This window comes from Girardinichthys multiradiatus, chromosome 2 (assembly GCF_021462225.1).
Source record: "Girardinichthys multiradiatus isolate DD_20200921_A chromosome 2, DD_fGirMul_XY1, whole genome shotgun sequence".
Lineage (NCBI taxonomy): Eukaryota > Metazoa > Chordata > Actinopteri > Cyprinodontiformes > Goodeidae > Girardinichthys > Girardinichthys multiradiatus.
In genome coordinates, this window is record NC_061795.1 from 49047123 (window position 1) to 49072557 (window position 25435).

A 25435-nucleotide genomic window follows, 5' to 3' on the forward strand; every position below is an offset into this window, starting at 1 on the left:
TCTACCTCTGATGTTCTCATTTCTGATCCTATCTCTCATTATTCCCAAACAGAACCTCAACATCTTCATCTCTGCTACCTCCATGTATTTTTATCTGTTAAAGAGCATAACTGTAAAAGTGATTAGTCCCAATCTCTGTTTAAACCCTAAACCTTGATCAATAGATGTCGTTCATTTTAAAAAACATGTAGACTATCAACATAAAAATGTTATCTCAGTCTCAAATTTAGCCTGTTTCATCAAATGTATTATAAAACCTCTGTTTGTTATTAGCATACGTCGTCAGATTGCTGCAATACTTAGACGAATAGAAAGCTGAGACAGAGAGGCCACTGTTGTTTCTTGCAGACTGATGATTCTATGTGTGGGGAGATATCTGATCATGTCTCATTCATGAAGGTATTAAAAGATGATTCCAACAAATTACTCAGTAAAAGTGTTTTACTACAAGAAAGCTCACTTTTACCCTGTCAGAATTATCATCAGTTTGGTGTCTTAGCCTCTGACTCTGTGACTCCTGATCTGACCCTCTCCTTGCTCCCGCAGGAGAAGCCTACATGCGACTGAATAAGCTGCCTGAAGCTGAACACTGGTACAGGGAGTCGCTGAGAGCCAAGTCGGACCACATTCCTGCACACCTCACCTATGGAAAACTCCTGGCTATGACAGTAAGACTTTATTTGAAGCATTTTGCACCTTTTAAACACTCTGGGTCACACTCAGTTTCCAGGAGGTCTGCAACAACTAGTTTCAGTGCACTTAACATTGTTACGTCTACTTGTACAGTTGCATAATTTCTGGTTTGGCTTTCTGTGGAGAGGTTTTGTCATGTATTCATAACAATATCCATATTGGTCTAATCAAGGCTGGGAGTGCCCATCTCCAGTCTCTAGAGCTACTGCTCTGCAGCTTCTCCATTCATCTTTTACTTAACATGCCTTCATCAAATTTTAGATCACATTTAAGATTAAAAAGAGGGGAAAAGTTAAGCTATGTTTGTAACACAATCTGCCTAGCAGCACCTTGGAGGATCCATATTTAGCACGCTGTGAGGTTGGCTGGAAAACAGAAACAAAGGTGTGAAACCACAAACTGTGGGATTAGGTTTTCAGAGGTTCTTTTTGTGACAGGAATTTCTCAACATGGCCAGAAAACATCTTGAAGTTTTGGTAAAAATACAGCATGTTTTATTTTGTATCCTTTTGCAGGTTTTACTATTTACCAGAGCAAAGCCAACAATTTATTTCAACATAAAATCATTGTAATTAGCTAAGGAAGATGCTTTAATCTGAATTCAAACTCTGGTTAGTTCTTAAAATAACATGTCATTGTTACCGAGCTGTTGTTTGGTGTTCTTTGCATGGCTAAATTAAATTGATATTTGAGCATCAGGCTGGATTGATTTTTTGTCCTGCGCCCTGACTGTTTATGCAGATGAGATAAAAGTCAGTCTGTGAGCTGATGTTGGTTCCTGTTAAAAATGGAAAATAAAATCTGGATGTCAAATCTTGTGAGTTGTGAAAAAAAACCTCATCGCTAAAGAATTTATTGTTGATTTTGAGGTGAAAACAGAGTTCAGACCTGCAGGAATAAATCTTCTCCAGGATGGATGAGCTTTTAATCCTCTTGATCCTACGAGTTTTAATATTGTCAAAGGAGGAGACGTTAGAATCTGCACCACTGAGGGTCAACTAAAAGAGATTATTTTCTCATTGCAACGTATCTGGAAATTCCTGCCTATATATCTGCTGTACATGCAGCCTATACTTGCACACTTGTAGCTTTAGCCTCTCATGTCAGCAGCATTTAAGCATGATCAAAAGCAGTACAGGAAGTTGACCTGCCCTCTAGCCCTCAATCTTCACCACCTCTGCTCTCCCTGTGGAACAACTGCTAATGATGAAGACACTTCAGATGCTGTCGGGGGTTTCAGGTTCACATCCCTATGAGCTGCAGAGAGGCTGCAGGGTCATAGAGCGGTGAAGTGTTGGATGGTGGAGCTGGGCAGGTAGCAGAGGGAAGAAGAAGTTAATCACAAAGATCAGTGTTGCTGACCTTCTGCACTGACCTCTCCATGCTTCCGCTGACACCACTTGGGGGCAGGATGGGTTTCAGGCCCTGTGCCCTCTCCGCCTGCTGGGATGCTTGCAGTATTGAGTTCAGACATATTCCCTTCACTTCCTCAGCTGATATGAAGCAGGCTTCATTCAGAATTACCTCTGCGTGAGAGTCAGGGATACATCTGCAGATTGTCTGATGTTATTAAGGGATATAAGGTGTGAGGGATCCACAAATGAGCTCAGCATGGTTGTTGCAAAAGGAAGAATGCATACAGTGAGCTGAGTGGAATAACAAGTGGGTAGCATTCAGCTCGCCTTCTCTTTCTTCTAGTCAACCCCCTCGTGGCTTTATTATGCTTTTGGTTTTGAGGGGGGCTGTACAGAAATACATAGTTTACTTTTTTAGTTGCATGTACAGAAAATGTCTTTACATCTAAGCCAACTGTCTCTTGGACTGAAACATATGGAAGATAAAAATATAATAACTGAATATTAGCCTGCAGTGTTATATGCTTATTAATTACATTTATTGTGTATTTCACAATTTTTAGGTGTAGTTTTCTGTTTTCTGATGAGAATGAGCTCATGAATAGAAAGGCTGGGATTGAAGAATCATTACCAATCATTAAAAAATCTAAATACATCAATTCAGTTTTATTTATACAGCCCCAATTCACAACACATGTCGTCTCAAGGCACTTCACAAACAATTTGGAATGGTGCGGGTTGTTGGGGAGGTTAGAATAAACTACTGTTTGGCCATTTTAGAATGGGCTATATGTAGGGGTACTAAGTAAAATAATACACTGATAAAGGTTGTCCATGTAGAGCCCACTGGTGGCCATTGTTATACTAAAAACCAACTATCGAACAGTGCAGTCAGATTCAGGTATTTATTCAAATTGGTTAAAAGTTTTTCTAAGGAAACCCAACAGATTGCAGTTTGAGAGAACAGAGCAGAGACAGAAAAAGAACACAGAAGCACTGATCCAGGAGTACTTTCTATGGGAAGGAAAAGTAAATGTTAATGGATGTAGCTCCTTTAGTCGTTTCATCTAGAAAGAAAGAACAGATAAACTCTGAGCCAGTTTTCATGGTTAGAGTCTGAAAGAGAGAACATAGAGTTAGTTACAGTAGAAGCTCAGTCAGTAGCCATGTCTAGGAGAGAGAAAGGGTTAAACACTGAAAGACAAGCCCATGTGGATCATCAGTAGAAGGTGAGCATTAAGTTGTTGCCAGCAGAAGCTTGGACGATGCCCCTCTCCAGAAAGGTGTCACAGGTAGACACAGAGTCAGGCCAGGTGTAGCTTCTAGGAAGAGAAAAGAGAGAACAAAGTTAAAAGCTGAAATACCAGCAAATAATGCAAAGACAGTAGTATGGAGAATAGAATGGGAATGTAGCAGAGGGAGTGAAGGTGGTCATTATGTCCTCCAGAAGCAGTAAACGGTAAAAAATAATCCACTGACTGTGGTTATAATCCCATTTCACTGGGTGCATGCTTAAGACACACATGCTGAATCCACAAGTTAAGCTCTGTCAGTTTATAGGTGCTGCACCGCAATAAGTGGTGATGTTTGGATATGTCTGTGCAATGCTCCGACTCAGCTGCAAGCGTGTGATTATCAAAACAGACAAAAAAGAAAAAAATCCTCTCAGCTGACTGCATGAAGTTAGGTACCAAAATACACAGCTTTGCTGCAACTGAGCACAGAATATTGGTGCTTTTCTCCTTCTGCTTTATAGTGTAACACAAATATACCAAGCTATTATTAGCTGGCTAGTTAGCCAAGCTATCTGCTCCAGTAGCTAAACTGGAATTGATTTACAGACATGCCTCATAGCTTCCCAACTGTAGCTTAAAAGCAGCATTTGCCTAATATGAATGAGCAGTGGGGCTTTTTATGTTTCTTCACCACTGCTGTCCATGTTTTTCACAAATCTTTTGGGAATATTTCCAAACAGCCAGCTTTGTGTTTCTTTTAAATAAAGGAAAGTTGGAATAGACTTCTTTAATCCAGTTGATCTGCAGTCCCCAGCTGTAGGTGGGGGAGGGTAGCATTTGTCTGTCCATGTGGCCGGAGAAAGCTGAAACCAGCTGTTTAGCCACAAAAAAGACCTCTAAGATCACTTGTCAAACAAATGATGAAAAATGATGCCAAGTGACTTTCATTTAGTCCCAACTGAGAGCTCAGATCTGTCAAACAGATGTAAATCTGTTACTATGAACTGGCGGTCAAATGTCCCCATCCTTCCATCTGTGAAATGCAGAGATGTGATGCTGCTCATGCGTGACCTTTCATCCAGAGTACACTATCAGCTCAGTACCTCCGTTGGTAAATATCTTCTTGATTTTCAGATTTCTAGCTGCAACAGTGTAACCCCAGCCACAGAATTTTACAGAAGAAAATGTAGTTCTTAACTCAAGCCTAACTCACTGTAAATCGAATCACTTTAATAAGTACACCACCAAATTTTACATTATCATTAGTGGTTTGGACCCTTTCTTTTAATTTAACCTACTGGATATCATTTAACTTGAACCGTTGTTTGAATTCTTTTTGTAATAGTTCAAAAAGTTTACCTTTACCCCTCATTTTGTTGTTTCTAACCTTTCTGCAAAACATCCCAATCCTTTAACCCTCAGGGGTTCCTTCATTATTTTCAACCTTTTTCCATAGTTTTTTGAATGTCGTTATTAACTTTGGTCACCACGCTCCCCTGACCTAAATCCAACAGGACATATCTGGGACATCATGGTTAGGTCCATATGAGCTGCACCTCAGACTGCCCAGGAGCTCAGTGATTCCCTGGTCAAGATCTTGGATGAGATTCCCCGGGAGACTTCAGATTTAACCATCCTTTCGTTCCTAAAACATTACAGATTACACATCAGCATGATTTTATTTCAAATCTAATGTTTTCAAAGTGTTCCTTTAATTTTTTGAGCAGTGTAGAAATGGAAAAGCAATGGTATTGTATTCAAAAAATGGATTTTGAATTGCAGTACCGTTGAAGGGACACAGATTGCTCTATTTCATTTAAAAACATATTAAACAATGGCAAATTTAAAATCACAAAAAAATGAACAGGTTTGACATAAAATTGAGCAAACTCAAAAATGTCCAACGATATTACTGTTCAAACTTATGTGTATTATTTATTAAAAGAAAAACAAACATCATATGACAGAGCATAGTTATGTTTGCATAAATATTGCATGTGCTTTTGCTGATGCATTCACATCGGTAATCGTTGATCGGACGACGCCTGGAGTCCTACTGGGAGCATGAACGTTTCGGTCCCAGCTGCCACTTGCTTTGGCCGACTGTTCTGGTTGCTTTGAGCCGTGATTGGTTCCATGTCCCAGTCTCTGTGGTTCTGAAGGGTTTCAGTGCCTCCCCCAACAGTCTGTGCCAACCCTCCCAGCTTCTAGTATTGATTTGTTCGTCTCTCTGAGGGCTGGAGTGACTGTATGATTGAATACATCTTCAGTCAGATTGTGTGATCCCCATAAATACGTGATTCTCTAAATCCCTGCAGACACATAAGCCTCTCTCTGGCTGCACTCTCCCCTTCCCTGCAACATTTCCCTGTCTTGTTTTAAAGCAGTTGGGCCACACACACAGGCCTTTGGCGCTTCAGCTCTGGAAGTGTTTTTTGCTCAGATTAAAGTGTGTGATAAATGAGTCTTTGCCCCGTCTGGTTTGCTGTGCCAAGCACGACACTGTGCACTTTTGACGGATGACACGTGAGCATGAGAACATAACACTTATGGTTCACGTTTTTCATGTCTGTTTATTGGAATTTATTGTAAAGCAGGTCTGTGGTTGAGGGAGGTACATTAACTTTAAGCAGAGGTATTTTGGCCGTTGAGCAGAGCTTGGTGTTTTTATAATGAGCAGTTTTGAGAAGGTGTTGAAGAAATAATGACACAGTTTTAATTCTTCTCTCTCAGGGCCAGAAAACAGAAGCTGAGAGGTACTTCCTGAAGGCTATCCAACTGGATCCCACAAAAGGCAACTGTTACATGCATTATGGTGAGATTTGTGTTTTTCTTTCAATTTGACACATCCTGACTTTATTCTCACATCTCAGTTATTCAATTTGGCAGTTTTAGACATGCTTCTGCCACAGTGATGCACAAAGGCAGGAATTTACATGTTTTGGACACTTGTTCAAACAGTGTTTATTGACCTTTATGTCACGTCTTCCTCTAAACATCACCAGTCTCACTCTGTACTTGGTTAACAGAGTTTTATGCGAACAGTGGATGGTTTCCTCTCATTGTTCACTGCAGTTTGATGCAAATGTGGAACGTGATGATTCCAGCATCTCTCTTGTCTTCCATTGTTTCCCTGTCCTGCAACACCTCTGAAATGTAAATATTCTTTTAGTAATCTTTACTTTGAGAAAGATGTTAAATATATCACCTTTTTCTTTGAAATACTTTTGTTGATGTCACCTAACCTCTAGATTACAAGAGACTTAAAAAATGATGTGAATAACGACCAGTATTGGATCAGGATCAGCATCAGGATCAGGATTACTTAAAACAGGCTTTTTAACATGTTAGATTGTGCTTTTATACTCTAAGGCTGCCTGAGTTGTTGATGTAGTTAGTTAAAAAGTCTTGTTAGCCAGATTAATTGGGGATGTTTGGATCTTTAAAAGTCGGGACTTATAAACAGTCTGCATTCATCTAGTAAACCAGGAATGTGTCTGGTCGAATATTCTGACATAGTTCAAACTGAAGTTAGCTGAAGAACATAGTGCAAACTTTATGGATGATATATCCCAACATTCAATTTCTGCTTGCCTTCAGGGTAAAATGAGTCCATGGTTGTTAGACGACATTATTACCATATAGTTAGGGATGCACTGATATTTGTCAATGTTATGATAAAAAAATAACGACCACACCGCCAATGTTGCTTCTCTGATTCAGCAAAACACCCACAATCCTGCACTGCACCGCTACCACTGTCACATGACCATACAAATAGCACATGGCCAACCCCCTTCCCCCCCCTCCAGAAACGCAAACAGCAACAAGATGGTAATTAATATCGGTTATTAATATCGGCCTAGTTTTACTTATTGGTATGGTAACAAATAAAAAAATGACAAAAATGACAAAAACATCGGTGATACTGATGTTAATGGCAAAATATATTCCAACTCTAAATATACTGCTGCAACTTTTATTTACTAAACAAGTGTTAAACAACCTTGTCATGTTTCTATTGTGTATGAAGATACCAGCTTTGAGTAAATAACATTTCTGCATCGCCTTTCCACACATCAGATAATATAGCATATAAAATGTAATCTCTCTCTAATCCAGGTTAAGACAGATTTTTTGAACATTTCTTAAAAAATTCTGCAACATGAGCATCTTGGCTCAGATGCTAAATGTGCTGCATAGAAGCTCAACTTCTGCCAGATTTACGTAGATTAAAAAAGTAAAAACAATGGTGCAAAATTTGTGTTGCTTTGCCTCAGGTCATGAAAATCACTGTCTGCAACGATGAGGCTCAGCTCAGAATGTTAAATGCTTGCAGTGGTGTATTTCTAGATCAATTCTCTCTGTTCTGATGCAGTAGCACTTTGTAAATTTTACATGGTTTATGGCATGGGGTGCATCATAAATGATACATATTTCTCATATACAGTTAAGCCCAAAATGATTCATACTCCTGGCAGATTTAAAAATTTAAGTGAATTTCATTTATTTAAGAGTTTTTTGTGATTAGAAATAAGATAATTTCCGAGGGGTATCACTATTAAAAAATTATCATCTCTCCGTTTGTTTTTCTGTTTCTGCTGATGTTTTTAACCCTTGATTTTGTTTTATGAGCTCCAAGTCTTTGAGGCTGGAAGGCCTCCTTGCCATCGGCCCAGTCTTTAGCACCCTCACACATTCTGTCTGATTTAAGTCGAGACTTTGACTGGGCCGCTCCAAAATGTTATTACTTCCAGTCAGAAGAAATAAAACCTAAATCTGCCATGAGTAAGATGCATTTTGGGCTTAGCACTATGTGGCAGAACTTGATGTTTCATAAAATGTGCTTTATTTCATTTCATTTGCGTTGCCAAAAAAAGACTTTTTAGATTTGGAAACGTACATGACAAGATAAGAACAGTGTCACGGTTTTTTCTGTTTATCTAAAGCCTCCAAGGCTTTTACCCTCAGCCAATGTTACAGACAGAAGTGGTTGAAAAACGTCTTTTATTGTGAAGTGAGTATTTTTCTCACTTCAGGCCCCTACCATAGGCTACAGTTTCTTCCAGTCATGGAAGAGAGTCTGCCTAAATGCAGTGTGTGGTTCATTTGTTCACAGTGATGGGCCTAACAAAAGTACACATGGTGATAATTCCTCTTTATTTTGGACTTGGCATGAATCCCTGAACTGAAGGCCTTGCCAGGCCTCCATGATCCCATCTGATTAGCTTCATGCACAGAGGTTCACTGTTAGTCAGACACACCTATAAAAGTGCAAACCTCTTCTAAGAAATATTTTCACCAAACAGACGCGGATCCATAAAGGTCCACTAATCTGAACAAACGGCTCTGAGAAATGACCAAAGAGGGATGGTTTGTAAAATTCATATCTGGTATTTCAGGGGCCGACCAGAGTTTCCCTGTGGCTGTGCCAAAAAAAACATTATTGCACTGTGTATCCCTCTGTGCCTTTGTAAGGATCTGTTTATGTTTTAATAGCGCTGCTGTTTTCTCCTGGTAGGTCAATTTTTATTGGAAGAGTCGCGGCTGCTGGAAGCAGCAGAGATGGCAAAGACCGCTGCGCGCCTCGACGGTGGGGAATTTGATGTGGTCTTCAGTGCTGCTCACATGCTCAGGTATATGCTTCAGTACAGACCTTTTTCATTCTTATTTTTGATTTCTGTGGTCTAAGTGCACATGTACAGATGCTACGCAGTATTTCATTCTGTGCAGATGAATGGTTTTCCTTGGCTGGACTGAAAGAAGTGTGTGCATGAGAGAGAGAAATCTACTGTCTGCACGGTTTATCCAGGGGCTTACTCCATTCCTCAGTGTGCGTGATTTTCTTGGCTGGACTTTGAAATCCCTCTCTCTGAGCATTGGTAGAAACTAGGACCAATGCTTTAACACATCACAGCTAGAGAAGTTCATGTTCAAACTTCGGATATCTCTGTATCTCTGTCTCACTTGAAAGTGTGATTGCCTGAAGAGCCTGAGCAAGAAAAGCTCTCAAGATGTTGAGTTGATGAACATGGGTCATGATTGGAAAAGTATTAACACACTAAAGAAATGTGCCAGCTTTCTGGGTGCTGCCACATGGATTGAAAAAAAATGTAGTCATTGTTAAAACTTTTCATGCATTATCATTCTGATCCTGTGGGATTCACACCACCAACAGTATAAAGACCTTCTTCCAGGGGACAGACCCATGGCAGCTTAAGAGTTTTTCAGGTAATGCTTTGAACACATCTCTGCCTGCCTGGCATGGGGTCCTGCTCCTCTGCAGTTCATGCTCTTTATGTGTTTGTCTTGGACACAGACATGGAAAGACCTTCAGTAGATGGGGACAGATTTGAACCTACGCAGGATAAGGAAGGAGATTACAAGGAGAAACATAAGTTCATGTCATTTATTGTTCCCTTGGGTTTTGACCATTTGGGTTCTGAACTAATATTTTCCTCTGCCTCTTTGGAACAGTGTATTTTTTAGGCTTTAGTGCAGGTTGAAAATGTGAATATAGAGATTGGTTAATTGTTGAATTTTTTATGTTTTGCCATTTTTCATGTTTATGACTGATAATGGAAAACTTTTCTTCCACTCATGGTTAGAGGTTGGATGAAGCCAAAGATCATAAAGTAGCTGTGTTGTTTTAATTCTGAATAAAAACAGAAACTACCCAAATCAAAAAAAATCTAAAGTTTAAATACCCTACCATGCTTCTTAATACCATGAATCCCTCCTTTAACATCAACAATGGCTTGAAGTCCGACGTGATAGTTCTCTTAGATGGTGAAGCTGCCCATTCTTCTCAGCAAAAAGCCACCAGTTCCTGTAAATCTTGGTCTTGCATAAGCTGCATGTTTAAAATCCAACTAAAGTGGCTCAAAGGTACTGAGGACTGGAGACTGAACCAGAACCTGCTGTTTCCTGTGGCAGGTCGACTTGACCTTGTGTTTTTTTATCATTGTCACAGTAAAACATCGAAGTACATCACATGCACAGCTTCCAGGCTGATGAGTAATGTTTTTCCTCCAGTATTTTCTGATAAAATATTGCATTCATTTTGCCTCAATTCCATAGGGCTCTGCAACTCACATCTTCTTCAAACCATCAGTGATCCACGTCTCACATTAGCAATGGTGTACTCCTCATCAGAGCTCTTGTTGACTCCTTTGTAAAGGTAGCATTGATATGTGTAACTAGAAAACTCTATTTTGCTCTTTTATTTTTATACCAGTCTCTCAGGTGCTTGCTATGTTTAAGCAGGTTGGTTTGTGGCTTTCAGGTAGTGTCGGCTTTGTTTTGGCGACTGTACCACGGCGCACGGTTTACCTCAAATGCTTCCTTATTGTGCGTCTTCAAACACATTGAAAGATAATACATAACAAATTTGAATTTAAACTTCTGCCAGAAATTTTTAGCACAACTGTAAAATTTAGCTCATCCTTGAGCTGCATTTGTTGGTTCTGTTGCCTCACAGAAAGAAGATCCAGGGTTCAAATCCTGGCCAGAACCTTTCCGTGTGGAGTTTGAATGCTTTTTCCATGCATGCACTGGTTCTTTTCTGGTACTGTGTGTGGGTGCTTGGCTGTTTGTCCAGTGTGTCTCTGTGTTGCCCCATGAAGGTCTGGCATCCCGCCCAGCTTGCACCCCGGCCCTCGTCCATTGACTGCTGGAGATGGGCGCAAGAGGTCCTGCAAACATTAAGCAGAAAACAACAAATGGATGTTTGATAAAATGTCCTTTTATAAAATAAAAGTAATCTTAAAAAACAAGCACAGAAACTTAAAAACAGTCTGAGAAAAATGGACAAAAGAACAAAATCTAAAGTGTTTTAACCCTGCAGTGACCTGGTCAGTGTGACCTGATGAAAACAGCTGATTGTTGGATAATTTGCCACAGTTCCAGACGTTTTGATGCCTTTTCAATGAGAAAACAAATCCTATTAAATATGACATCCTGAACTAGACCCAATCTAAAACAAGAACCAGAATTTTAATGACATTTTTCATGTCATTGGTGTAAAATATATAGAGTCTCCCTTTGATCTTGAAACAGTCAAACAGTTTGGTCTTGATGATAATCTTTTAAAAGGAGACTGGTTTAACTGTCTCTGACTCTGTTCTGAAACCACACTGACAATGATTCCCTAATAAACTTTGACATCCTTAATGGGTCCAGCAGGCCTGCTGCCTTTGGTCCAGTTTATATAAGGGGTCTCCTCACTCAGCCATCGATGACTATCCTTGACTTTGTCAAAGGTAAATTATTTGTAAATAGATGATTATTGTCATTAGGGAAAGACCTGCAGTTGTGGATCATGAAGGTGATTTTGGAGAGAACAGAACATTAACACAGAAGGAAGAAATATTGGTGCTGATGGACCTGCAGGTTTGAGTATAAAACTGCAGAGTAGAGCATTGATTGTAAAGAAAAACCACAAACATACAATTTATGAGCATAAAAACATTTATGTCTGAACTGCAGATCTGTTCTCAGCTAGAAGGTGTCATATGTTTTAGGCAATAATTCTGTCAGGTGATCTTCTACAGATCCTGTTTTTCACAGTGAAACATGACATTGATTTCTTTTTTTTTTTGTATTCGTCTTATTTATTTATTATAATCTCACGGCTAAATAATCATGTTTTTCTTCAGTTTTAGAATATCTTTCAATATATCATTCTACAATCTCCAAAACTAACTAAATAAAAATACACACTGACTTTTTTTTAACTCAGATTACAAGTACAAAAATTAGAATGTAATCAAAAAAAGGATTTCTTTCATTTCAGAATAAAAGTCATGCATTCCTAAGACACAGAGGGAAATATTTAAAGCTAAAGACCCATAACATAGGATTCAAATCCAGAAATGTGGGCCCACTGAACAGTACAGTCATATTAAATAAATTCAACATATGTTCTGATGAGGCTCGTTTGTTGGATTAAAAGTACCTTTTAAAAATAACCTTCTCTAAGCACGTATTAAACATATTTTCATTTTGTTATTAAAATGTTTTTTTTTTGGTCTGATGTAATATTCTCATCTTAAATGTTGTGTTTTAATTGGCTGGAAGCAGAAAAGCATCATAAAGGTTTGAAAACATCAGTCTGTGTCTCTCATTTTCCTCTGGACAACAGCCCAAAGATTATCTCTGTGGTTTAGATCAGGCCAGGTTCCTGGTGTTACCATGGTGATTAACGCAGCTACTGGTACCTTTGGTAGTGTGGGCCGGGATCTCCATAAAGCTTGTCATCAGAGGAAAGCATGAAGAACTCTAAAATGTCCTGGTAGACGGCTGTTCTGACTTTGGGCTTGATAAAACCCAGTGGACCAACAGATGGTCCACACCTTTTCTTTCACCAAACTTTACATGCTTGACAACCACATTTTTAACGATGGTTTTTTGTGGCTGACCCTAACAGAACATTTCTGTATTAAAAATCCTTTTTTAGTGGTCAGTCAGTCATTTTCTACCACTTATTCCATAGTGGGTCACAGGGGAGCTAGTGTCTATCTCCAGCAGTCTATGGGCAAGAGGCAGGGTACACCCTGGACAGGTCGCCAGTCCATCACAGGGCAACACACATACAACCATGCACACACTCATTCATACACCTAAGGGGAATTTAGAGTGACCAATTAACCTAACAGGCATGTCTTTGGACTGTGGGAGGAAGCCAGAGTACCTGGTGAGAACCCACACATGCACGGGGAGAACATGCAAACTCCATGCAGAAAGACCCCAGGCTGGGAATTGAACCCGGGACCTTCTTGCTGCAAGGCAACAGTGCTACCAACTGCGCCACTGTGCAGCCCTTTTTTAGTGGTCTTATGTAATATTAAAATTTTCTGAAAAACTAAATGTTTAGGTTTTTATTCACTGTGGGAAATAAATAATTAAAATGAAATAAATGCTTAAAATATCTATATTATCTATATAATAAGTGTTTTTGAAGTGAATTGCTGGAATAATATAGCTTTGATTCGATTTTATTCCAAAATCAGTTGGTTGATTTGCAGGTTTAATTAGAGCAGAAAGTCCTTGTTACACTATGCTTGACACAGATCAGCTAAATGATGCTACCCAAGAAAATACCTTTGGATGAAGCTTCTTCATGCAGTTCCTCTATGTTATTTTCTCCTTGACCCCTGGGAACCGGTAAACGCTCAGGGTTCAAGGCCTCATCCAAAGCCAGCAGTAATAAAAATGACTAACGATCGCCTCTCTCTGTTTTTCCTTTTCAGACAAGCCAAACTCAATGAGGCAGCCGAGAAGTATTACGGACAAGCAGCAAGTCTGAGACCCAACGTAAGTAAAACCTTCACTCGCTATTCTTCCTCATTACTATTTACTTTGATGGACGCTCTGCAATTACAGTCAGACTGGCTTTCCAATATCATTGCTGGCTGCTCTGCCTTTAACAACGGGATTCGTTGTCAGTGCCGCTCAAAATAATGAGGGCTTGGTTTTTCCCGAGCTCAGAGGTTTGCTTGTGCAACATCCATCAACAAGTTCAAAGAAGAAGGCAGAGTAAGCAGATTGGAAAGAATAATGATAATAACACTCAGCCAGGATACTGTGACATCTTGAAAATGAATGGGCTCAGTCTTTAGGAGCTCCGACAGGATGGGTCAAGTTGTTTAAGGGAGGGTCTGCAGAGGGTGGGAGTATGTTTAACATGTGGTCATCCTATTTGTTCCCTTTCCCTGATTAGAAACAGACAGCTGTGGATTCACGATCAAATACATCTTTACAATGTTTTACGGGGATTATATTTTGGCCATGTGTGCACACAAACTCTGGTAAAATATGCACAAACACTCTCAAACAAGACCAGCAAAACTTCACAGAAGCCATGGAGTTCAGCTCAGAATCAGCTCGTTGGTAAAAATGTCAAATCACGTTGTGATTTTTCTCAAGTTTATTAAAAAACATTTTAAGAATGTATCTAAAAGAAAAAAGTTTAGTATGTTTTAAACATATTAATAGTGATAAAAAGTATCTTTTATCACTACAAATGTTCCCTTTTTGTGTATCCTTACATGGTGTGTAACGTCATCCCATCTACATATAATTTATCATAAAAGCTGAAACATTGTTTAAAGTAATAATAAAAATTGATTAAAATTTTGTCAAACTGCAAAACCACCAAAGCTGCACAAAAAAAAAAAGAAATCAGATTTAGAGGAATTCCCCACATTATGAAACACTGATGGATTTCAACAAATAATGTTTTTCAGTGTGAAACTGCAGAGAACATGGAGGTTTTTTCTTTGAGAGAATCCAGAGTATTTATGCAATAGATCTAAACAAGAATATATTGAATATCTGCAATGGCTGGACCTTCAGGCTGCCTTGCATTAGAAACAGGTATGGTTCTGTTGTGAAAATCACTGCATGAGTTCAGGAACATTTTAGTTCAGGAATACTTTTTCTTTCAAAGCTTCCAGAAAACAACCATATCAAAACAACATGTGGTTTTACCACCGCCTACTTCTGGCTCAGTCTCATTTAAGATGACCCACGGTGAAGTAGAAGTGAAAACAGATTGTAAAGCAGTGTAACAACCAAGTCTGTGATTTTTAATCATTAATTTTTTTTTATAATGGGTACTACATCCTCCCTTTTAAAGAGGACAGGTGCCATCTAGTTTGTTATCACCCCACACTTATAAGTATGTATCCATGGTGGTTTGGAGGTTCCTTAATGCATGTTATGACTGACGTTCAGAGCTGAAAATTAGCATTATTTGCTACAGATTTCACAGTTACCATCTTTCTAGAGAACAAATGCCAACCCACATTCTGCAAGGATCTGATGAGCCGACAGCTGGCAGTATTCACCACACTATAAGATGAACCACAAACTGCAAATAATTAGTGACTGCTACACGCAAACACTAAGACAACTTTTGGCTCTTACTTGATCTCCTTTTCCCTTTTGCCATCTGTATTACACATTGTGGTGGTACAACTCTCATTTAAAGGGATAGCTCAGATTTTCTACAGTGAGGTTCTGCGTTTTTATCAATAATCGTTCCTAAGCAATTTTAATCAAAATGTTTACATGGGTAGGGCTTTTAAGCTGTATTAATGGATAATATTGGTCCACATTTTCTGTGATTGTTTTCACAGCCCTATAACCTCCTTGTTGTTTCATTAGAGTTACACTGAAGCTGTAAAGTGACTTTTTGTATTTTCCTTCAGGCTGCAATTTGTGCATCAGCATCAAAGATGGTACTGTGTTCTTCCGAGTCTTGTAGTTTAGAAATGGGTTATTATTATGATATTCAGAAAAAACAGCCGATGTTGTGGATCAGCAAATCAGGTGGACCAATACCCGGTTGCCTTCACCAATGTGACCTTTATGTAGTGACACGTAATTTGTTCAATTAAAACACCAGCATGAAACTTAACAAGGGTCACTTTTATAAAGTTCAGATCATTAATTATCCGCTGATATTTCGTTGTATCCCATGAGTGTGAACATTTTTATTTTGAGTCAACTTAAATTTCATCAAAACAATCTGTAAGCCTACCAATCTAAAGTGGCTGCCATATTTTCTATCTTGACAGGTGTGCTGATGTATTGAGGAATGCTTGTGTGGGTTTAAATGTTAGGACATGAAGCAGATCTTGTGGAACATCAAGTCCTGTCACAGCCTAATAGTGTGTGTTGCAATGATGTGCTCCTCTTGTGAATAGTGTGTGTATACCTGAAACAATGGTGTGGAATTTACAGTGTTCTGCTAGGTCAAGACTGGGGAGGGTTATTTATTACATCAACATCTTATTGAGTTAAATTATAATCAGCGCTGCTGTTGTATATGTTTACTCTGCCAGACTGAGAGACGACTATTCCCTTCATTCAAGGCATTTAAGTCCTTAAGTTTTGTTTTCTGCATAAGATAAATCCAGTTTGATTCTTGGTCAGAACCAGTTGCTCTCTGCGACAGACTTCCTTGTAATGGTTTCAGTTCTTCGTGAAACGTCTGAAGTCATAAAGCCACGTCTCTCCTCAAGTTTGCTTTGCACTCACAGTCAATTTGTTATGTAGCTATTGCTTTTCTCTTCTGTGCCCATACTGGCAACAGCAGAGGCAAAGAGGCAGCCGTGCAGGAGGAAATGAGGGGGATAAAGAGAAATAAAGGCTTTTGAAAATAGCAACTTACTGCAGAATGTTATGGAGCCAGGAAAAATGCATGAGTATAAATCAAAAATGTCTCAGAATATGAAGTAAGTGCAGAAGTAATGCAATGAAGTGTTTTAAGCCAAGAGGACGAAGGCAAATTAACACAAAACTTGGTTCTGCAGTTATTTTTCACTCAGTGTTTCTAATCTATCTTGTTCTGCTCAACTACAATGTCAATCTTGTGGATCATTTTTCATATTGTATTGTATCAAGGTGACTGGATCTCAGTGAGAAGAAATGTTGTCCTGCAATTCGAAATTAGTGGGTTCGATTCCAGCTTCCTCCTGTCACATGTCGATGTGCCTCTGGGCAAAGTGCTTAACCTCAAATTGCCTACGGATCTGCATATCGGTGTATGAATGTGTGCACATTAGTGAGTCCATCTGGGAGAATGTGGCTCTAGTGTAAAGCACTTTGAGTGGTCAGTATGACTGGAAAGGCACTGTCCATTTACCGTTGTATTCAAATGTATTTCAGGGGGTTTTATTAGTTTTCTCTACTTTTCTTCAGACTTCTGTCTTTAATAAACTCCCACATTCACCCAAATGCTGTTCATCTGAATTTTCTTTTGCATAGACTGAAATCTTGTGGAGCTCTTACAGAACCCTGCTGTGTCAGCTCAGAAGGGTACCGTTGGCTGCTGAAAATTTCAATGCATTTGTTTGTTTTTTTTTACTAGAAAACAGACAGGAAAATGACTAATATTTAGAATTTTGTTTAATCTGCAAATTCTAAATTGATTGCAAACTAAAAAGTAAGCATTCGTAATATTTTAGTAAACCTTATTTTTGTTGCCTTAAGCAGTGTTTTTCAACCCTGCATGGTCCTCAAGGCACAAGAACATGCATGTTTTGGACGTTTCTGTGCTTTGACAGACCTGATTTCAATGGATGGCTGATTAACAGGCTTTTGTTGAACTGCAATCATCTGAATCAGGTCTGTTAAAGCAGAGAATTATGCCTGAAACCTGCAGGGCAGTGTGCCTTAAGGACCAGGGTTGAGAAACACAGGCCTAAACCTACTAGTTAACATAAACATAAGCATCTCGAGAGGCCAAGCAGGATGTTATTTTACCATTTTGTTGTCCTGACAGGGATTTGCGCTCTCCATATACACCCTTGAGTAATTATCAGTGTGCCATTTTAAACCCAGTAACCTCACAAACTTATAATAAAATGTGATTGCACCTTTAATCTTCAGAAAAACATCAAGGTTAGAATTATCCAATAAACACGTAATTGTCACCTAATGATCTTAGATACAGTGTTTGAGTGTGGTCCATTCATTACTACTACTATTACCTCAAATCATGTCCATGTGTATAAACAGTTCATCTCGAAGCTTTGTTTTGTGGTGTGGCCCTGAAGCCAGTGAGGTCAAACTCGAGGTAATTTATTGCACAAACACTCAGAATTACCGCGGCCATTAAATCCCAGAACTGCCTCTGCAGCATGAAGAAAAGGTTTGGCAGCCAACGTTGGAAATTCAATCAGAAGCTAGTAAAAAGACAACAGGATAATGAATAACACCAAAGTTTGCTGTTTTAATTATTTTGTTTGTCAGTTTAATTTTGCCTAGAAAAGCAGAAGATCTTTAGGCTTTTTAATTTTCCCTTCATTAAGTTCACCCACCTCTCAGTTTCAACCTTCACTTCTGGGACTGAAAATGCCTCGTAACCCTAATTCTAAAAATGTCTGTGTAGACTTCGCCCAGCATTACACCCATACATAGCCTTGGAAAAGTAAGGACACCCCTTGAAATTTTTCATTATTTGCAGCAAAGAGTGCATCACTGTGTCGTGGAGAGGAAGGGATGCATGATTTCAATTTATTTTAAACAAATTCTGAAAATATGGAATTAATGGAAGGTCTGTCTCATTAAACCAAAGAAGAATCCTTTAAATGTTTAAAAGTTCATAACAAAATCTAAACATATGAATATTTATAAAACACCTTTTATCAGCATTTAAATAAAAGCTATTTTCAGGCTGACTGTGTTGCTTGTGGAATAGGACATTTTAAATTAATAACTACAGAAAGAAAGCCTACTTTTTAGGAAACAAAAGCTTTATCTTTTTTTCTATGAAATAGAAGTACGGAAATTACAATAAACTCAGCAGTATATCAGGAGCTTCTTTGCTGGATGAGGCATTCTTTCCACATCTCTAACCAAAATGGTGATCAGATGTTGCCCCTCCCTTGGCCTGCATTCTTCTTGGTCTTGACATGATTGCACCCGAGGCACTTTTCCTGTACTTATATCCCCATGACTCATCCGTCACACTGATTATGACTTTGCCCATTGGCACCAGCAGGAATAAACATCTCGAGCCACTTCAAAGAGGTGGTTGCTCCCTCTGACATCTATGGCCACAGACCAGACACAGTCAGGGACAGGCAGAGACTTACTTACCAAACTCCAAACACAGTTTGGGCGATTGGACAAAAAGGGACCAGTATCATTTAGGTTCTGCTGGGATGACTCAATGTTCCATTACAGTTAAAGAGCATATCATGAAATGGTTTTAATCATCAACAGGGATCAGATCTTTGTAACAGAAGCTAAGATGACTCTGAGGAAATACTACAACATTTGTCTTTTTGGAGTTTTATTCCCTGCATGTCTTCACTCATAGAAAAGACTTTAAACTACATATAATTTCCAACTAAAATGTTCAGTGAACAGACAAACTTCCCTATTCATCAGCCCGTGGTGAAATGTGAATTTCACCACATGCGTGCCCTTTAAAAAGAATAAACTGATTTACAAATATTTTTGATACATGTGTTTAAAATGAAAGTAGGATGGGATGAAACAGTAATGCCGAGGTAGAAAGTGGGCTATGAGGTGGGGTATAAATTGGCACAGGACCAAAGTGACCTGGACAGCGGGAACTGCAGGATCACTGCTGTACTGCAGCAAAATATATTGATTTAAATTTTGATCATATCTTAAAATGATCTTTTTTATGTTTTAGTACCCTGCAGCTTTGATGAACCTTGGAGCGATCCTCCATCTCAACGGGAAACTGCAAGAAGCTGAAGCCAATTACCTCCGGGCTCTTCAGCTGAAACCAGATGACACCATCACCCAGTCAAATCTGCGTAAGCTTTGGAACATCATGGAGAAGCAGGGCCTGAGGACCACAAGCCCCTGAGATCTCGCATCCTGCCTACATGCCATCTGCAACCCAGACCCAGGAAGAAGGACGGCGTACGTGCCCTGATTCTGCTTTCTCATCCAGGAATGAAGGAAGCGACTGAGGGAGGATATTTGCAGAGACGCAGCGACTGGTGCACAGCCCCTGCTAATCACCATTGAGCTCTGCAAACACCTCAGGCCTGCAGCTTTGCTCAGTATTGCTTACAGTTAGGAAGGTGCTACGTGGTATTTGGATTCCTTTCTGCAGATTTACTGTGCTCACAGAATCCTTTAATTTTTTTCTTCATGAACATTTCAAGTTAAAGTGAGGCCACAGGTTCATCGCTCTAGCAGGATGAGGAATGAAAAACACAGTGCTGAAGGAATTTCTGTCAGACTTTAGTTTCACTACATGTTTTTTCTTGAAAATGAAGAAAAGGAGGTACAGTCATACACAGGACACAATTTAACTTCTTAAAATTTGCATTTTAAACTGATATTATTCATATTTTCATTATTTGCCTTTGAACCTTCTCAGTCACTTTAAATCTATTCAATTACACTTTGCTCTGATATCTCCCAGTATTGATTCCAAATTGTAGCAGCTCTCCTGATATTCAGGGAAAAGTATAAAAAGGGAATGCAATGCAACTATTGCCGCACTATAATAGTCTCTAAATTCTCCAAAAGGCTGTAATTTGCCTGTTTTAGCAACCATAAAAGAGGATAACTAAGTGATGACTTTAAGGCTTTGAAATCTTCTTCATCCATGTACCAGTGGTATTTTTTACTTTTTTTGATTCTTCATTCCTGAAAATGCCACAGCAGCAACTTGGTTGGAAGATAAATATTAAACTACCCTGGTAACAAAAAGCTTACAGCTTAAGGTTGCAGATGGAAAACCTTCTTTCAGGTCCTTAAGAAGTTCTACAGGACCTGAAAAAGAAGAGTTCATGCAGCCAAATGTAAATGTCAAGCTAATGTTCAGCTTTTATTCTTACATGGATCAACGCACAGTCACAACTCATTCAAAGAGGAATGTTTAAATGTCTTTATGTTCGAATAAAGCTACTTCATTGTGTTTGTTTAAATAAATCCTAATATATAGCTACCATGTTTTAGCATACAGAACAACACAGCAAACTGTAGCTCCAGTACTGAGTAAGTTTGGCTCGTTACAATACAGGACAAGGGGTTCCTAGTATTCTTAAAGTGGTTCTTAGGTCTCATTTGTATATATTTTGTTTAGTTTTCCTATATTTGGTTGTTTATTGTCAGCTTTTAGTAAAAGAAAGTGCACCTTCATAAAAGTTTATACAGTATTTCTTATTATTTGTTGGTCCTAAACATTTTGACTGTCTTCAGTTTACCACATACTGAGTTATTGCTCTGTTGCCTGTTAGGGATATCCAGAGCTTATCCCTGGTACCGGATGGGGGGTCCAGATCAAAGCATGATCTGCATCAAGATGTCAGATAGTCTCTGAGATTTGATCCCAGCTGGACCCTCAGTGAGCGGTGTGGCTGCATTTTGTGCAGTCAGTTATTAAATATCACAAACTATATTAACGTTTATAGGCTGCAACACAATATTCTAGCTTGATCTAACAAGTCTGGATTTCCCCCAACAATTCAGCCTTTATGATGGTGATGACAACAGAACAGAGACTGTACTGGGGGCTGCAGCTCCCAGTCTCTGTCTCATGTACCACAGACTGGGAGCCGCAGGCTGGGCTCATTTATCCCCAAATAGCAGCTGAATCACCAGTCATTAAATGTTACAATGTTCTAAACAAAGTTCATAAAGCACAAAAACTGGGACCGCTTTGACATGTTACAAAGTGAATTATCAACAAATCATTTCCAAACTGAGAACACATGCTTGTGTTGGTTGTTTCTTTTCTTTTACTGCACTTTAAAGCTAACACATTTTAAAGCTCATACAGTGCTGTGGAAAAGTATTTACCCCCCTACAGACTTCTTCTGTTGGTTGTCACTTAAATGTTTAGAATCAAATACATTTTACTATCAGATAAAGATAACCTGACTAAATATAAAAAACATATAACTACAAATAAAATGATGATGTGAATCTGAAGAAATTCAAGAAAAGATGAGAAACAGGGTCAGTGACAACAGTGAAGTCAGGAATCATTGACAAGTCATTCCAGGGCTTTCCCACCCTGAGATTCCCTTTTGGACTCAAGTGAATCACACTGAGAGCCATTTTCCACAAATGGAGAAAACACAGCGGTGAATCCTCTAAACACCAAGACTGGATAGCAGAATATCTGACCTACAGTCAAACATAGTTGACCATTGCACCAGTATGGGGAGGGTTTGGTGCTTCAGGACCTGGACAATCTGCTGCAGCTGATGGAACCACAAACTCTGCTCTCTAGCAAGAAATCCTGAAGGACCATCAGTCCACCCTTGGCAGCGATTATTAGGTTTAGCTAGGAGGAAATGATTTCTCCACCTGGTGTGAGTATGTTTTTCCCTTAATGAATGAAATAATAATATATATACTTTATGTATTTATTTGGGTTATCTATGTCTGATTTTAAAATGAAATGTGTTTGATGTTCTGAAATATTTAACAATAATAGACAGGAAACAAATCTGTAAGGGGGCACTTACTTTTTCACATCGGTGTATGCAGCCAGTGGCAGTTCTAGACCAAATTTACCAGGGGGGCCAGGGTGGGGCCAGTGTTTTTTTTTCATGGGGCCACAGAACAAAAGAATGAAACAACAAAAACAGGCTAATAGTATCTTGTTTAATATATTTAGTGACCCAAAGAGCCACTTGTGGCTCTGGAGCTGCAGGTTGTAGACCCCTGATCTAGCAGATGAAAGCTGCTAAAAGTGAAACACCTTAATTTTTAATTCACTGTTGAAGTAAAACTGTAAAAGTAAAAAATAAACTTGGTCCAAGCAATCAATCAGTTAGAGTTTCTTTCCCACCACATATCATCATAAGAAATTGATTTAGCATTATTCTTCAGTACCAGGGCCATAACAGGGTCCAGGACCAGTTCTACAGGGGCCCTGGCCCCTGTTGGCGCCTGTCTAGAGCCGCCCGTGTATGCAGCATTGATTCTAATGAAGTGACTGGGACTGAGTAAATGCCCGATCCTGATCCGGACATCCCAGCTGTTGGCAGAACCAGCTGGCGCTGTGTTTTTCCCATGTAAAATGAAGGAAGATAATTTAATGGAACTTCTGTCTGTTTTCGTCATTACTGAGATTATGATGCGTGGTGTTATTTGTAGCAGTCACATTGTTGTCTCCACAGTGCTGTTTCTTGACTATGACGGTGATAAGGAAATGTTAAGAGTTCACTCTGATTTCTTGTCACTCACACACACCCACACACTCATTCCTGGTGTAAATATTTTAAGTGTTAATGAAGAAACACAAGATTTTTTTATGTCAATAAGAAAGTGTAAAAAGAAAAAGTGTTTGACTCTGTGTCTCTGCTCAGGGATCTCAGGCAGTGGGCTTTTGCAGAAACTTGTTCACAGAGAGTTTACTAAATTAAAATTTATTTTTGAAATGTGTTGTATTTGTATAAATTATCAGGATTTGTAGCCCTCTCCTCCTTTTTTGTAAAATAAAAATCAAACGATGCGCAAGAAGTAGTCTTTTCTTCCTGCCTGTGTTTTTTTTCTTAATACATTTGGTGGTTTTCTGCTCACAGCTGAGCAGCGTTTTTGTTTTTAGAGATTATAAATAATCTGAACAGAAAGACATATTGCCTTTAGTAAGAATCCACATCATAAGTGAGGTTGTCTTTGTATTCATGTTTGTAACCATGTTAGGGTTAATGTGGTGCTCCTGCCTGCTATGGAACAGGGCTTTATGGGACATTAAAGTCCTTCCCTGCAAATGTGCTAAAATGTGTCATAAAATAGTCTTAAATGCATCTCCATCCTTTGATATTTGGACAATAAAGCAGACATGTAAATATTCCCATATGAAAGGGGTAACACAGTGTGCACACATGGCTGCTGAGCTGCATTTCCAGCCGCCCACACAGCGCAGACACTGTGGACGAGCAAAGGGCTCGTCCCTGCGAACAAAACAGTCTGCCGTGTGATGTTTCTCACAAGTCTGTGTGGAAGGTCTGTTCAAATGATCTGAGCTCACCATGGTGCCCAGCTTTCTTTATTGGACTGGAAATCACAGATGCAGCTCAGTCTTTTACTTTGACTCTTCTTCTCAAAACACAGGTGGTCCTCACATTCTGAAAATGGGAAACTGGTTTGTGGAGCTGTGGAGCTACAAGGACACAGCATTTCATCTTTCTATTGAAAGCAATTCAAGGAAATTTGAGGGTCATCAAAAAATGAAACACTCAACATAGAGATTCATTTCACACACACTGATATATTCAACTCTTTTGATTCTGATAATTTTGATGAATCTGGCTCACAGCGAATGAGATTCTTGGAAAATCAAATTATTTAATCAGACCAATGAAGGATTTTAAATGTGGGGCTACGTATCAGTATCTCCATTCAGTACTTGGTCTGGTCTTCTTTTACATAGAATACTGCATTCCTGAGGTGTTCAGGAAGCCCAGGTTGCTTTAATGGTGACTTTCGGCTCGTCTGCATCGTTGGTTCTAGTGTCTCTCATCTTCCTCTTGATGAGAGCCTATGGATTCTCTGTGAGGTTTAGATCAAACCAGTTTGCTGGTGTTACCATGGTGATTATATCAGGCATTGTGGGCAGTGTGGGCCAATACCAAGTCCTGGTGGAAAATAAAATCAGCATCTCCATAAAGCTTGTCAGCAGAAGAAGGCATGAGAATCTCTAAAATGTTCTCAAACCATCACTGACTGTGGAAACTTTACACTGGACCTCAAGAAGCTTGAATTCTGTGCCTCCAGCCTTCCTCCAGACTCTAGAACCTTGGTTTCCAAATGAAATGCCACTGAGAAGAAATCCAGTCATTTTACTACTTCATTCAGGTGACATTGTTCTGATTTTGCCTCTGGTTCGGGAGTTGTTTAACTCAAGGAATCCGACAGTTGTAGCCCATTTTCTAGAAAGGTCTGTGTGTGGTGGCGCCTGATGCTCTGACTCCAACTACAGACCTTACCTTGTGAATCTCTACAAAACTCCTGAATGGATTTGCTTTAGAATTCTGCCAAGGCTGCAGTTATAATTGTTACATATTGACCTTTTTCTACCAAACGTTTTCCTTCCACTCAATTTCTATTAATATGCTTGGATACAGTATAGAGAGGTACATTAAGGATATTCTACAGGTATTTACTGAAATGTACTTTCATTGACAGTAGAATGAATTAGGCCAAAACATCTTCTACTACATCAGGAAAAGATTTACTTCAAAAGATAATAAAGCTGTTGAAGTTTCTGTGACATTTTTGCATCTACATCAACAAAAAGCACAAAGACTTTACATACATTCATTATTCCCAGATATCATACTGTAACAACTATGGGATGCATTTGACAACATTTAGTGCAGACATACTCAACCATCCTTCTTGATCTGTTGTTGTTCATCAGATTAAGATTTCCCTTTGTTGTGCTCTCTGTTTTTATTATAAAATGCCTTAAAACACATGGCATTTTCATTAGCATCATGACCAGTTCCATGTTGTTGAGGTTTCTTTGTGCATGCAGTAATTAAACCAACATGTCTTGAATGCTGTTTCATTATACAACTGAAACTCTACCTCCAGGAGTCTGATAGATTCATTCTGCCACAACATTCTAACTTTAGAAAAATGAAAGAAGCAGTCGCAGACTGTTTATGTTTATTTATTTAGATATTAATG

The 25435-nt window shown here is 39.0% G+C and overlaps 1 protein-coding gene across 2 annotated transcripts in view; it reads left to right on the top strand.

Annotated features, from left to right (window-relative positions):
- Window positions 1-23260, top strand: part of tmtc2b (transmembrane O-mannosyltransferase targeting cadherins 2b) — a 107881-nt gene extending 84621 nt beyond the window's left edge. For both annotated transcript variants that reach the window (XM_047345716.1, XM_047345725.1), the window contains exons 9-13: window positions 547-668; window positions 6017-6098; window positions 8805-8919; window positions 13534-13597; window positions 19458-23260. In XM_047345716.1, the coding sequence (XP_047201672.1) occupies window positions 547-668; window positions 6017-6098; window positions 8805-8919; window positions 13534-13597; window positions 19458-19637 (563 nt within the window). In that variant the 3' untranslated portion in view covers window positions 19638-23260. The remainder of the gene's footprint in view (window positions 1-546; window positions 669-6016; window positions 6099-8804; window positions 8920-13533; window positions 13598-19457) is intronic.
- The last annotated feature ends 2175 nt before the right edge of the window (window positions 23261-25435 follow it).